The sequence below is a fragment of the Cnephaeus nilssonii genome (genome assembly GCF_951640355.1).
Source record: "Cnephaeus nilssonii genome assembly, chromosome: 5".
In the NCBI taxonomy this organism is placed as follows: Eukaryota; Metazoa; Chordata; class Mammalia; order Chiroptera; family Vespertilionidae; genus Cnephaeus; species Cnephaeus nilssonii.
In genome coordinates this window covers 29,703,367-29,718,737 of record NC_137076.1, presented here as the reverse complement: position 1 = coordinate 29,718,737, position 15,371 = coordinate 29,703,367, and the positions used below count along the sequence as shown (strand labels likewise).

Here is a 15,371-nt window from a genome sequence, read left to right as displayed (position 1 = left end):
AGAGGAATCCACCGCCCATTGGTCAGCGCGCCCGCCACTCGTGACGCCCCGCCCTCTGCTGCCTTCCAGGCCGAGGCCCTCTGGCGTCCGGCTATCCACACCCGGATGCCGCCTCGCCATTGGCCTACAGGCTTGCCTTCATGCAGCTGATTGGCCGTAATGAACGCCGGTCAAACTTATGCTCTCCTCTGACGGGGGCTCTGAAGCTGGGAGGCGGGATGCTGAAGTCCAGCATCCCGCTTCCTGCTTTTCCTGGGCCACTAGATACGGGAATCCAAGGCCTAGTTCCGGCAATGGCAGCTCCGGGGGTGGGCTCCGGGGCTGCTTTAGTCCCTGAGTGGCAGTAAAATGTTACCCACATTCCAAATGCATAAATAAAAATGCATATGAGGAGGTCAGTCAAATGTTGCCATTTATGCTTGAGGATCCTTCTGTGACTCCTGTCTGTCTCAAGATAGATAAAAAAAGGCTAGCGCCCTAGCTGGTTTGGCTCCGTGGATAGAGCCATGACCTGCGGACTGAAGGGTCGCAGGTTAGATTCTGGTCAAGGGCACATGCCCGGGTTGCCGGCTTGATGGGTCGTGCAGGAGGCAGCCAATCAATGATTCTCTCTCATCATTGATGTTTCTATCTCTCCCTCTTCCTTCCTCTCTGAAATCAATAAAAATATATTTTTTAAAAAAAGCTAGCATTTACTGAGCCTTAGTTTGTACCAATCAGCAAACTGAGTTAAAATATATTAAAATTTCTTCCTTTCTACACTCAGTGAAACTGACACCCAGAGAAGTTAGGTAACCCAACCAAAAGGCATAGATGAAATTCATTCCCAGATAGACCTTAACCCACAATCAATGCTGATCCACCTCAGATGCCATCAAACACAAGCCCCTTTATCTTTTGGCCCTTGCCGACTGCCCTAACCTCTTGCCATTCTCCCCAACCCCATTTGCCTTCCTTCTGACCTCAAACATCTCATTCCTACCCTAGATCTTGGCATGAGCTGCTGCTTCTGCCCGAGATTGCCTTCCTCCATTCTTGTCTAACTCCTATGCACACTTCAGCACACAGCAAAAGCAGCACCTTCTCCCATACCGTTTCCCCCTACTATTACATCTTCCATGCATATAATACTTTTCTTACAACTAATGAACCAACCTTGATACATTTTTATTAAGCAAAGTCCACACTTAATTCAGATTCCTGGTTTTCCCTGTCCTTTTTCTGTCCCATGATCCCACATGATTTCGTTGCCATGTCTCCTTAGGCTCTTGGCTATGAGTTTTCTCACTTCCCTAATTTTTGTTTTGTTAATCCTCACCCAAGGATAATCCTTCCATTGATTTTTTTTTTTTTAAGAGTGGGAGGGAAGGAGGTGAAGGGGGTGGGGGGGGGACATCAATGTGAGACATATCGATTGGTTACCTCCTGAGCTCCCCCTGACTGGGGCCGGAATGGAACCTGCAACCCAGGTATATGCTCTTGACTGGGAATCAAACCTGAGACCCTTTGGTGGGTGGGCAGACATTCTAACCATTGAGCCAGAACGGCTAGGACTCCCGTTTTTGATGACTGAGTTTTGAGGATTGGTCAGGTATTTTGTAGCCTTTTCCTTAATTGCAATCTGATGTTTTTCTCAGTAAAGTGATCGGTTTTAAGACCAGATGTAAAGTGCCATTCTCATCACATCATATTCAGGGTCCATACTATCAACATGACTTAACACTGTTGATGTTGAACTTGGTCACCTGGCACTAGATGTCAGGTTTCTCTTAAAGTTACATTTTTTTTCTCCACTTCTACACTGTATTCTTTGGGAAGCTACTGATGCATAACACACACTTAATGAGTGAGGAGTTGGAACATCATTTTTACTTGAAGAAACCTGACAAACTAGTAATTCAGACTTGTGTTTGACAGGCATTTTCCCAAAAAAATGAACAAATCAAGCCTGTCACTTCAAGGATAACAATTGACAGTATTAGTTGCCAATGACAAAATTTGAAGTTTCAAGCAAAAAAATTAAAATTTTCAAAATCTGCTTGAGTTTCACTTTAACACTTTCCTGATGAAATTAGTAAATGTGACTTTTCAAGTGTTTTATGAAATGTGTCAACACCTCAAAGCTCCAAACTTGGTTGACCAGTGTTTCCAAATAGTCAACACTTGATGTTACAAAATCATGCATGGGGAAAAGACCCAAAGTGCAAGACAGACCAATGGATTTTAATATAACAGTATGAAAAGCTCATTAATATGATTTCAGATATCACATTGTAGTTAATCTTTAAGAAACTACTACTTGTTGAGTTTTGGTATTGCATCAAAGAATATCTGAAAACAAGTATTAAGATGCTTCTCTCTTTTTCAAGTATGGGATGACTGAGGCTAGGTTATCTCCTTAAAATTCAACCAAAACAATGTATTGAAACTGATTTAATGCAGAAGCAGATGGGACTCCAGCTGTCTTCTATTAAGCCATAGATTTCAAAGACTTGCAAAAAATGTTACTATATTTTGTTTGGAAAACAGGTTCCCCCCCCCCCCCCAAAAAAAAAATAGGTTAACGTAATGGGTTTATCATTTTTAAATCAATTATTGAAGTTTCTCAGTTTTAATTTCCAAATATGGTAAATATCAGTAAATATACCCATTTTAACAAAAGCTCTTTGGGGTCCTCAATGTTTGAGTATACAGGGGTCTTGACGCCAAAAAAGGTTAGGAACTGCTGGCCTAATGCAACCACAAAAAATAACACAATTAAAATCAGCTAATAAAATGAAAATATAGAGCAATATACACACACACACACAAACACTTGTAACAGACCAATACTCAGGTGTCATTACAGATATAATGAAGTCATCAGGCATCAGCCCCTATAAAGGGAATCACTGTGAATGTAACAGCTATAAAAACACATAATATGAAGGGGCTCTATTAGCAAGGCATTTATAAGTGGCACTGCCATCAGTTATTTAGAATTGGTTAAAAATTTTTAGTTAGCCCTAGCTGGTTTGGCTCAGTGGATAGAGCATCAGCCTGCAGACTGAAGGGTCCCAGGTTCGATTCCGGCCAAGGGCACATGCCTGGGTTTGTGGGCTCAATCTCGTTGGAGGGTGTGCGGGAGGCAACCAATGATTCTCTTATCATTAATGTTTCTATCTCTCTCTCCCTTGCTCTCTGAAATCAATAAACTATATATTTTTAAAAAAAAAAAAATTTTAAAGTTAAATCAATGCAGTTCCAACTTCTCAATTTGTAGTCATATCCCTGGCAAAACTACTAGGTACTAAAAATGTGCAAAATGGCCCTAGCTGGCTTGGCTTAGTGGATAGAGCATTGGCCTGCAGACCAAAGGGTCCCGGGTTCAATTCTGGTTAGGGGCACATACCTCAGTTGCAGGCTCCTCCCCAGCCCAGGCCTTGGTTGGGGATGTGCAAGAGGCAACTAATCAATGTGTTTCTCTCACATCGATGTTTCTGTCTTTACTTCTCTATTCCACTCTAAAAGATCAATGGAAAATATCCTCAGGTGAGGATTAAAAGCTTTAAAAAATATGTGCAAATTAAAATACAATTGTGGTATCCTGGATTGGACGCTGAAAAGGACATTTAGTCCGTTTTCAGCTTGACAAATGTACAATAGTTATGTAAGAGGTTATCTAACATCTTTGTAACTTCTTTGTAGGTATGAAATTACTCAAGTATATTTTATAGTGAAGCAATGACTGAGATAATGGCAAAAAATTCTCAGCAACACGAATGATCTGGTGGGATTTCTTGATGCCAAGGGTCCAGAGTCTAGCTGGACAAGAGAACTTGTGTGGCAAGTGTGATTATTTGTGGCTTTTCCCCCACTGGACCATGGACTCCATGAGCAGGGACAATTTAGTTGTCCATGCCTGCACTAAGCATTATGGCAGCCCCACCACCACCAGACCATGAAAATGTAATGTTAAATACTTCCTTGCCCTGGCTAGTGTAGCTCAGGGGGTTGGATTTCCTGCCTTGCACCAGGTTGCCAGATTGGTCATGGGATGTGTGGCAAGGTGGGGCACAGCTGATCGATGTTTCTCTCCCCACCTTGCTGTCTAAAAATCAATTTTAAGAAATCTTTAAAAAAAAAATCAGTTCCTTGGCTACACTGACCCCATTTCAACAGCTGTCTAGCCACGTGGAGATAGTGGCTGCCCCTCTGCATAGTTAAGACTGGTTTACCATCACAGCAAATTCCATTAGATGGCCCTGGTCGTCTTACATTTGAACTGACACTTCAATGTTACTTACATTGAACTTTTTGTATGACAGTATAACCCACGGCCATACATACTGGCATAAGGAAGTCCATTCCAGCCTGAATGAACTCAGAAGGAAGTCAACAGACAAAGACAATCACCACCATAATCAAATTTATTATTCCAATGGCACTAATACAGCTTTGAGGTGCTCATGGTGACATTGCACAAAATTTCCTGCCTTCTAGCTTCTGTCCAAACAGAAATGTCTACCTGTTTATTCTTTCCCCCTTTCTGGGGGAAAATCCACTGTGGACCATTTACCCAAATAAACCTCTTAATGCGTTTTAATTCTTTTTTTTTTTTTTCTTGAACATTTGAGTTTTCCTCAGAAATGGGAAGAAGTGTTGGGTGTCCCATTCCACCTCCCCCACCAGCCAAATAAGTCCCTGTAGCCAGGGCATTTCTGTTGCCTCTGAAATCTTGAAATAAATATAGAAAGAAACAGCATCAAGTGTTCATGTTGAGCGATGGCACAGAGTGGCCCCAGAACCAGCCAGGCGAGCGGCACTGTGTCTGGACAGTCTCAAGATGTTGTGGAGAATGAGGGCTTGTTGTGGTTGATCATGAGCCGGTGAGGGGGGTGGCACCTGGGTGGCTGCAGGAAGGGCAACCTACAATTTGTCCAGGAAGTTGTCCAGAGCTGGGATGCCTTCCTTCAGGCCTTTGCGCTTACGTGTCTCGGCCACCACCTGGCTGGGGCGGCTGGTGTTGTCAAAGGGGTCTCCAGGCAGGATCTGCCAGTGGTCAAACACACACTGCGGAAAAGCCTGGCCACCTGTGTTGGATCTCAGATCGGCGGTGAAGCCTGTGGGAGAAGCAGGTACAGACTTGGTACCCTGGCCAGCCCCTGGAGGTGGGAATACTCACACGAGAGAGATCAGAAACTAGACAACTCGGACAGAATCAGACATTAAAACCCTTAAACCTGCTCCTCACCCCAGGCTTGCTCAGTGACCAGTGCTGAACAAGCAAAGTATAATGCTGACCCCCTCGATCTCCAGCTGTTCACCCTGAGGGTAAGCCTGAGCTACTTCTCTGCCAGACTCCATCTTAAGATCTCACAAATTTACACACCTGAGTGACCACTTCCCCCACTCCCCCAATTCAATTCAGAGTTCCATAAGAAGTGGGCCACCTTCTCCTCCTACATAACGAGGCTGCTTTTACATCCAAAATGGACAGGGGAGTGGGGAGCAGTTTGCAGATTATATCCATGGTTCCCATTAGGCTGGCTCACTCTGGGCCTTGCGTAAGTGGCAAGAAACGAGTCTATCCTAAATCAGTCTGGCTGGAGGACAGTGGACTGTGGGCATTTGAGAGCCACCCCAGCAAGCACTTACCAAAGGACTCATTGACAGGCAGGTAGGCCTTCACAACAAACATGGGGGTGCCAGCCACCTGGGTCTCTTCAAAGACATGGCCCCGCTTCCTGTTCAGGACTCCGTAGATACCACCAACCACTTGCTCTGGACACTGTCAGGCAATAAAAGGCTATTTAGCAGTTGCTAAGTAGGATGGGGACCAGTAGCAGCAGGACAATCAGGACTCCCTACCTGGATTTCCACAAGGTAGATGGGCTCCATGAGTCGGGGCTGGGCAGTTAGCACGCTGGCGTAGAGGCAGCGCCGGGCTGTAGGGATGATCTGGCCACCCCCTCGGTGAATAGCATCAGCATGCAGTGTTACATCATGGACATCAAAGCGTACACCGCGCATGTTCTCCTCACACAGTGCCCCCTACAGAGGAAGTGGCCAAAATCACTATCAAGCTCCTGCCTCTACTGCAGCCTGAGAGGGTAAGGCCAAGTCACACAGCTCTGCCCATGCCAGCCTCCAGGTCTGCAACCACAGAGACCTTGTATCTTTATATCTCTTGCCAGCTCACCCTCCTCCCTGGCCCCACTTCACTAACAGAAATGAAAACAGGTAACCCCAAGGATCCCATCCCCACCAAAAGTCTGCACAGGTGAGACTGGGCCTGTGCCAAAGTCCCATTGATGGACTCTGATGCTAATGATTTTCCAGCTGGATGACCAAGTGGCCCCTCACCTCTTTTGTGGCCCACTGGAAGCCAGCCACTACGCTGTCCTTGATCTCGTTGAGATACTGCACACCCTTGGTGATGTCAGTAAGGATATTGGGCCCAGTGCCATCAGGCCCAAAGCACCAGATCTTGCGTGCCTCAGCCACATCCCACTCATACTTCTCAGCCAGGTATCGGGCCCGCTGCTTGAGCTCCTGGCGGGCAGACACTTCACCCTTGTCAATGTCCTCAGCCAGGCCATCAGGAAAGGGCCGCGCCTTCATGTACAGTCGATTGTGCTTATTGGGAGACTTGGACAGACAGAGCACATTCGACTCCTCGCTAACTGTCTCACGATAGGAGACAACAGGATCGGATTTCTGCAAAAGGAGCACAGAAGTCAGGCCTGCAGAAGTGACCGCCCAGGAGAGGGGTCTCCTAATGAGACTCAGAAAACAGACCGGCAATGGGCACAAAAATCAGAACGACTAGTTTTAATTTAGTAGCACAGAGCCATGCACATCTCACTTCTGCATAAATACAAAGTATGCAGCTCTTCCCTTGCAGGGGGCTACCCACTGTCAATAGGACTGGCTAAAGAAAAATTTATCTTGTGAAATTCTATGCAGTTATTACTTGAAAAGAAGCAATATGCAAAATGTAGGCACTAGCCTGATCCTATTTTGACACATGGAAGACAAGATGAAAAAGCAGTTAACTTGGGGGAGGGGGGAGATGTTATTTCTATGAGCGGAATGCAATTTAAGGGACTTAATGAACACAGATCCGAACTCAGTTATTTGAAAAAGTAGAGAATGAAAAACAGGGCCAGCAACTGGGCCTAAGGTTGGCTACTAAATGTCTATGCTCTTCAGAAGCTTGTATTTGGAGATTTTGGAAAGCAGTCTCCCCACATTCCAACCTCAAAGCTGTTGAGGATGTGTATGAACTGCTGGTTTCACATGGCGAAGTCACCCTATCTCCTAGGCGTGGGTGGAAAGGAGGGAATCATCAGAGCCCAGCCTGGACAAGGGCTCTGCCATCCCTCCATGCCATCCATCCCTACCCCTACTAGAGACAGCATGCTTCACCTTGATGGGAATGCAGGCGTGGTCCTCCTCCAGGTCTTTCAGGCAGATCTCCAAGTGCAGCTCACCAGCCCCAGCAATGATGTGCTCCCCCGACTCCTCAATGATGCACTGAAAGAGGCCATATGTTAAGCCAAGAATCAAAACCAAAGAACTGAGAATGGCAGGCTCCAAGCATCCCTTCTAGTTGGAGGTTTTTAGTGACATTTTCAGGGCCCATGGGGGGGGGGGGAGCAAGGAGTCATATGAGCCTTTATTTGCTGGTTCTGTGTTAGCCTAAAAAGACCCATCATCTATAGCCAGTCTATAGAGATCCAAGGCCTGGGCTCCTGGACAGTAAACTGACATTAAAAAGAGCAGCAGTGCCCTACCAGCATGGCTCAGTGGTTGAGCGTCAACCTATGAACCAGAAGATTCCCAGCCTAGGCACATGCCCAAGTTGCACGTTCAATCCCCAGTGTGGGTGTACAGGAGGCAGCCAATCAATGATTCTCTCTCATCATTGATGTTTCTCTCTTGCTCTCCCTTTCTGAAATCAACAAAAATACAAACTTTTTTTAAAAAAGGGCAACAGCTCTTTTGGGGAAGGTGTGCGTTTAACACAGACCTGAATTTCCAAACAGTTCCAATTGGAAGTCCCTCCTTATATGAGAAACCACCCAATCTTTTCAGCTCAGACACCAACAAATTGACCCTGCAGGTGGTGGTGGTGCCTCCTGCCAGGGAACCTGCCCACCTGCACCATAGGGTCTGACTTGGCCAGCCGCTTTAAGCCCTCCACCAGCTTGGGCAGGTCAGCCGGGTTTTTGGCCTCCACGGCAACCCTGACGACAGGGCTCACGCTGAACTTCATCACCCGCATGTTGTGGGCGTGCTCGAAGGTGGTGATGGTGCCTGTTTTCACAAGGAACTGGTCCACACCCACCAAGCCCACAATGTTCCCGCAAGGCACATCCTCGATGGGCTCCACATAACGGCCCATCATCAAGATTGTTCTGGGGGAGAGACAAAAGGTATCAATGCAACACCACTGTGGTGCCAGGTCCCGCCCGGAATGGCTGGAAGACAAAGCCCTTCCTTCTGGAGCCTGTGGTCAGCCCTCCTGCATTGAGTGGTGGTGCCACCCCCCAGGATGTTAAGCCTTGACTCTCCACTGTAACCCAGGTGACTGTCTCAGCAAAGTGCTGGCTCCTGGGTACCAAGACAGAGCACTACCTGCCATTCCTACATCCCCCATGCAGGGCTCCATACACCTGACCCAGGGCTGAGAAAAGGCAGTGTGGTGTGAGCAACCCGTGAGGAGGGGATCCAAGTTCTATCTTCCCACCACCAATGCCCTGGAGTAGGTTTAGGGGGAGGGCTGACAAAAGACTGGCATTTCTGAGGTCAGCACCTGCTCTCTGGGTAGGTGACAATAAACTGTGTTGCCACTGTTGGGAGATCAGGAACATCTGCCTCTAACTCAGGGAAGGGATTCTACCCTGATTATTGGGGGGAGCGAGCCCCCTACTTCCTGTTGTACCTCATCCACACAAGCCTCTCCAGGTTGAGGACAAAAGGTGGCCAGAGGGCTCAGTACTACATCCTGCTGGGCACTTCCTGTAAAACCCCTCTGAACTCCTACTCCTCCTGCAGCTTGGAGCAGGGAGGGAGGGCTGGGACCAGCCCTGGGTCACAAAGGACTAGCCAAGCACTTCACCTCTGGATCGGCTTCAGGTACAGGTCCTCCTTCTTCCCTGGTGTGTAGTTAGGACCCATGATCCTGACCTTCAGGCCGGTGGACACCAGCCCTGAGAAGACTCGACCAAAGGCATAAAACCGGCCTTTGTCAGAGGTCGGCACCATTTTGGAAATGTACATCATAAGGGGTCCTTTGGGGTCACAGCTTTTAATGCCTGAAAAAGAAAAAAAGAAAAATCCACCAAAGAAAGCATGATTCCCTTAGGGTTCAGCCTTCCAGAATCCTGAGACCCTTAAGCTTGGCAATGAGCAGCCTTCTAACCATAGGCTGCTCTCCCCACCCCCACCCCCCAGCCTTCAGGTGAACCCTACATACCCATGGCTGCCTCATCGTCGGGGGGACCCTCATACAGGAGCTCACAGCGGTACTTCTGAGCTGTCACGGGAGAGGGCAGATGGATGGTGATCATCTGCAGCAGGGCATCGCCAGCGGGCAACCAGCGGCGCATCACAGCCTACACAGAAGGGCCAGGAGAGGCAATTCTGAGGAAAACCTTCAGCATCACGTGCTCACCAAGGTTACTCAAAATGCATGGTTCCCTCTAGAAGAGCCATGCAAACACCTGAGGTCTTCTGCCCACCCCTGCCGGTAGCCATGCTGCAGCTGGGAATGCTTCCAACAGCAAAGCCAGAGCCCACCACTGGCAGGGAGCCCTGATGGAGACTCTTGGACAGCCCCTCATGCTCACCTTCAGAAGTGGTTTGCCTTCTTTGTCCTTATCTTCACTGTCCAACTTGATGTCCAGTTTTTCAATCAATTTTGCTGTCTCCTCTTTCTTGAAATTCATGATAGCATCAAATACCTAATTGGGGGTTTGGGAACATATTAGGAAGCCTGCAGCTGCTTCCTACTGAGAAGCCTAAGTAAGGCCATACACAGAGCAGAGAGAGGCAAGGTTACAAAAATCCTCACACCTTACCACAAAGGACTTGACCCAGACAGGGCAAGCCTTGGGGACATCTCCCAATAGATCAAAAAAAGTCTATTCTGACTTACAGACCATGAAAACATTTTAACTAACAAGTACTTAAACCCCAGTGGCTGGCAGAGCAAAACCCAGACCTTCCTGACTCAGCTCACCTAACCAACCCCAGCCAGAGATGCTGATGGCCCTGGGGATTTCGCCCTTACTGTGGTGCTGTCTCACCAATATCCCAGCAGCCATCTTGAACCTGGCCCTGCCAGGAGCCACTAGACCCCAGGGCAGCCTAGGGAATGCACATCCATCAAGCACATGCAGCAGCTCACCTTGAAGATGGGGTCCAGGATAAGCTGGCAGAATGTCCGTGGCAGCTTCTTGCCATCAGGGCTTGTGGCGGACTTGCTGAATTTACCATTGGCTGGATCGAAGTACCTGGGGAAGGCCCAACACAATGAGGCTAGGGGGCCCAAATCAAGGTTAGACAAAATGACCCCACGGACAGGAGGTGTTCCTGAGCCACATCACCACCTACAATTCCCTGCCCACCTCGCAGATTTGTTGCAGAACGCCCTGCTCCTCCCTGCAGCACTCACCGGTCACCCCACAGCTTCTTCATCATGTCCTCTACTTTCTTGGCCCGCTCAGCAGGCCCCAGCTGGCCCTCACCCTTGGCGGCAAATTTGGCCACATACATCTCTGCAAACTGCTTCAGAGTGAAGGCCCAACCGTGGAGACCAGACCCGAAGCCAACAGTCCCAAGGACAGGGTCAATCTAAGAGAACAAGAGCAAGCTGTGAATGGGGACAAACAGAAACCCCAGCTACCAAGTCCCTGGGTGCCATGGGCTTCAGACATCAGATTTCATCAATGGCCATCAGGTCAAAGTGAAGAAATTTTAGTCATCATGTACAGGATGCCCAACTTTGCCTTCATCTCCTCCACCAGCAAGGGTTAGCAGTAACACAGAGGGGACTGCCCCGAGCCTGCTTCAGCAGGCAGGGTACCCCCTACCACAAAGTCTCCCCAAAAATTGAAGTGTTAGATGAAGTCGGTACTAAAAGCATTCCAGCCCCATTCTTTGTCACCCCAACATTCCTAGAAAAACCAACTTTCAGATCCTCCAAGAAGACCCAAGGGACCAGACTTGTGGTTCCCCCAGGACAGTCCCCACAGAGGGAGAGGGAGGTCACAGCCCTTTCCAGTCTGTGGGAAGAACACAGCCCACCCCATGGGAAGGATGGGAGGAATGCAATGGGCTAGACGGGAGCTTGTTGAGGGATCCCGACTTCAGCTGGCAGGACACTTACCATGATGTTGCCCATGGGGCCGCTCTCGCCCTCTCCATAGGTGGAGATGATGACATTGACATTCTCCACAATGCGCTGGAAAGTCTGATAGAGCTCCTCAGGCTCCAGCTGCAGCTCAAGCAGAGCCCGGTCCATCTTGTTCATCATCAGCACAGGCTTGATGCGCTCTGCAATGGCCTGCCTCAGCACTGTCTCCGTCTGCACACACACGCCTGGGGGTGGACAGAGACTTTTCGTCAGCCAGAGAGGGGACACCCCCAGGTTCCCAGCCAGGGATGAGGAAACCTGCTGCTTACCAGACACACAGTCCACTACCACCAAGGCACCATCGGTGACACGGAGGGCAGCTGTCACCTCGGAGGAAAAGTCCACGTGCCCAGGAGAGTCAATGAGATTGATAAGGAAACCGGAACCATCCTTGCTCTGCTTGATGAAGTTCAAGTCGTTCTCTGAGAGCTCGTAGAAGAGGGAGATGGCCCTAAGGAGATTGGGACAGGTTGGATGAACAAAAGGCACACCTGCCCCATTCTATAGCTCTTCACTGTCCTCCGAAAACCGCAGAGGTCAGCCTGGGGTTCCAGCCCAAGGGCAGTCAGGACAAATAATCCCTAAGCACGACAGTATGTGGTAACAGGCCAGACCCACAGCCCTGAGGACACTGCACCACTTTCTCCACTGCATTCCTCTTCCCTCGAGACAGACTTCAGATCTCCCACAAAAGAGCCTTTGCCTACCTCCCTCGTATCAGCTACAAAGGGAAGAGCCCACCTGCCCAGTCCCCAGCATGGGTCCTCCCAAGCTCAACACACCTGATTCCAAATAGCAACTACATGCCCGGGGAAGACCACCTTTCACCCATCCCTGTGCCCTTCAGCCCCCGCTGAAATGGTCTCAGAGCAGATAAAGGGACGCTCACAAATTCCCAACGGAAAACAAACAGCAATTTCAGTCACTTTGCTTTGGGTTCTCACCCCACTGACATCTGGGATCAGGAATCTGACATTGGAGGGGGCACTCCCAGATACTGCCTAAAGGTCCTTCCCCCCTGGAATGGGGAAATCACTGGGTTAAGCCCCTCTTCCTCTGCAAGTCCCAATCCCACTCCCATCACTGTCTCTCCCTGGCTGCAGAGCTTCCTATCTCACTATATTGAACCTCATTGTCTCTCATAATTCAAAAATCCAGACTCCTTCCCAGAAGCCCCTCAGGAAAGTGACTGTGTCTGAGGTCTGTCTGCACACCAGGCTCCAGTTGAGTACCTCCCCTCCCGTCCAAAGAGCACCAGAGCTTGCTCACGTTGACTTGATGGTGATGCAACGCTCCTGCTCATCCTTCCGGGTGTCCGTGAAGCGGGTCTCCCCAGCCCGGGCAGAGGCGATGATACCGGCCTTACACACCAGGGAGTCCGTCAGCGTGGACTTGCCATGGTCCACGTGAGCGATCACGGACATGTTCCGTATATTGGCCTTCTTGTCCATGATGGCCCGGATCTGATCTACTGTGAAGTTCACCTAGGCCGGGGGAAAGGGGAGGCTCAGGCGGGTCCAGGAACCAGGCTTGGCACCAAGACTACAATCGATATACGGCCAGCACCATGGCCAGGAGTGGGCTGATCCTGGGACAACCCCAACTCCCACCCGAGTAACTCCCCGGTCTCTGCTGATACCCCTTTTAAAAATGCCACTTGTCCCATTTCTGAAAACCCAGATTTCTAGTTGTCACTTAGAAGTGACAACCCAGAATGTGGGGCTGGGATTAATGACAACCAATTTCCTGTAGATGGGGTGACGTGTGTGCAATTAAAAAACATGGACGGTATAAAGCTCCCCCCAAACTCTCCCCCCTATTGCCACTGGGATTTCTTATGCTTTACCCAACTAAACAGGTTCTTTAAAACCCAAGGTCACCCTTCCGCCTGGGGTAAGACAGGGCCACCCACCCCGTAAGATTCCTAAATATGCCACCCTCCATCTGGTGAGAAGCTTGCGCACTGCAAGCCTCCACCTCGTGGCTCCGGAGTCGGCTTCACAATTGGGCGCTACAAACACAGTTAAGGAGCCAGGCCAACATTAGAAAAAGGCTTTTGGGGCCTGGCTCTCTTGGTTTTGCCGTTTCCCTGTTCCCGACAGAAAGTCGAACTTAAACTCCCGACCGGTGGATTACATAAGGCGGCTCCCCCTTTCCCCGCTGCCTTGGCGGCGCCCGCCATTACAGCATCTGCCACATCATCATTAACACCCAACCCCGCCTCCGCCCCAGCTCTAGCCGGGCCCCGGGTCCCGTGAGACGGCGGCGCCCTCGGAAGCGAGCAGCACGGCGCAGACATGGCGGCCGCCGCTTTCCCAACCCCAGGCCCGCCAGCCCGGCCACCGCCATGTCTCCTTCCTGTCCAACCGGCCCCAGCACTCCAGACCCGGCAGCGCCGGCCCCGCAGGGGCCCCGCCACCGTTCTAGGCCCCCAGCCAGACGGTATTGCTTACCATGGTGGCGGATGGCGGTGGATTCTCCCAGGTAGATCCGAGAGAAGGGAATCGCGCCGAAGATGCGGCGACGCGGGCGGAAGAGAACGCTGACGTCAACACCCGACCTTTTATAGGCCAACGCCGGTTGGGCTGATCATCTGACTGCGCTGCGGGGGCGGGGCGAAGAGACGTCGTGCGCAGGCGTGCGGACGTGCTCTCTCAGGTAACCCTTTAGGTGCGGGTGGAGCTGCTATGGGATAAGGCATCTGCGTTCTGCAACTGGATTTCCCTGGGGTCGGCCCCTTAGCTGGAGGCACGCCTCTGAGATGCAATACTCAGGTTCATAAAGCAAAAAGTGCCGTTTTAGCTGAGAATAGTAATCATAGCTTGCAAAATGCCAAACATTAAAAAGCACAATAAGTCCTGGCTGGGTATCTCGGTTGGTTAGAGCATGGAGGGGATCACCAAGGTTGTAGGTTCCATCTCTGGTCAGCACACATACAAGAAGCAACCAACGAATGCATAAATAAGTGCAACAACAAATCAATGCTTCTCTCTCTCTCTCTCTCTCCCTCTCTCTAAAATCAATCAATAAAAGTTTAAAATTAAGAAAGCACATTACAGAAGGACAGGTCGCAACGTCACCACCAGGGTGGCAGGGACGCAGGGTCGGCCGCTAGTGGGTAGGGGTAGGGAAAAAAAAAGAGAAAAAATAAAAAAGAAAGCACATTACAATAGATTGTACCAAAGTCAATTTTCTGGTTTTGATATTATGTAAAATGATACCACTGGGAGAGGCTGGGGAAAGAGTACTTAGAATCTCTCTGTACTACTTTTGAAACTACATGTCTATAATTATTTCAAATAAAAGTTTTTTTAATTTTTTAATTTCTTTATTGATTAAGGTGTCACATATTTGTCCTCATCCCCCCATTCCCATCCCCCACCCCTCCCCACGGATGCCCCCACCCCCCTGTTGTCCTTAACCATTGGTTAGGCTTGTATGCATGCACACAAGTCCTTTGGTTGATCTCTCCCCCCTACCCCCACCCTCCCCTTCCCTCCCTCTGAGGCCCGACAGTCCGATCAATGCCTCCTTGTTTCTGGGTCTGTTCTTGTTCATCAGTCTATGTTGTTCATCATTTCCCCTAGATGAGTGAGATCATGTGTTACTAGAAATATACTTATAAGAACCGAATGTGCGAGGAGCAATAATAGTTATGCTGACAGGCAAATGAATCAGTGTGTAGTGAGTTTCTTTCTGGACCAACAGTTCTTTTGAGACCCAATTTCAATGTCCACCCGTTCCTTGTGTGTACATGTCGGCACTGACTTTTCAGCTCTGGATGGTGGACAAATGGTGGTAATGCAGGTCCGACTCCCTCTGGTTTGGTCTTACCCGGACCCAGGGGCGCGGCTTCACCCGGACTCAGGGGCGTGTGGCCTCACCCGGACCCAGGGGCGCGTGGCCTCACCCGGACCCAGGATCCAGCTTCACCCGGACCTGGGACCCAGCCTCACCCGGATCCAGG

At 49.6% G+C, this 15,371-nt stretch overlaps 1 protein-coding gene across 1 annotated transcript; it reads right to left on the bottom strand.

The window, feature by feature from the left end:
- Positions 1 to 4,391: 4,391 nt before the first annotated feature.
- Positions 4,392 to 13,955, bottom strand: EEF2 (eukaryotic translation elongation factor 2). The gene is made up of 15 exons (XM_079770752.1): positions 13,858 to 13,955; positions 12,674 to 12,888; positions 11,674 to 11,855; positions 11,378 to 11,589; positions 10,664 to 10,842; positions 10,397 to 10,502; positions 9,837 to 9,950; positions 9,464 to 9,602; positions 9,107 to 9,302; positions 8,144 to 8,402; positions 7,411 to 7,518; positions 6,346 to 6,699; positions 5,851 to 6,033; positions 5,638 to 5,770; positions 4,392 to 5,102 (listed from the first exon to the last, which is right to left on the bottom strand). Exons 1-15 carry the CDS (start codon positions 13,858 to 13,860, stop codon positions 4,909 to 4,911), a joined length of 2,577 nt encoding a protein of 858 aa, XP_079626878.1. The 5' UTR covers positions 13,861 to 13,955; the 3' UTR covers positions 4,392 to 4,908.
- Positions 13,956 to 15,371: the final 1,416 nt, after the last annotated feature.

Coding starts and splice junctions, on each gene's coding strand:
- EEF2 (XM_079770752.1), bottom strand. Junction 10,503..10,663: donor AAGAAGCTGTGGGGTGACCG/GTGAGTGCTGCA, acceptor GGCCTTCCCCAG/GTACTTCGATCCAGCCAATG. Junction 8,403..9,106: donor TACCTGAAGCCGATCCAGAG/GTGAAGTGCTTG, acceptor TCTCTCCCCCAG/AACAATCTTGATGATGGGCC.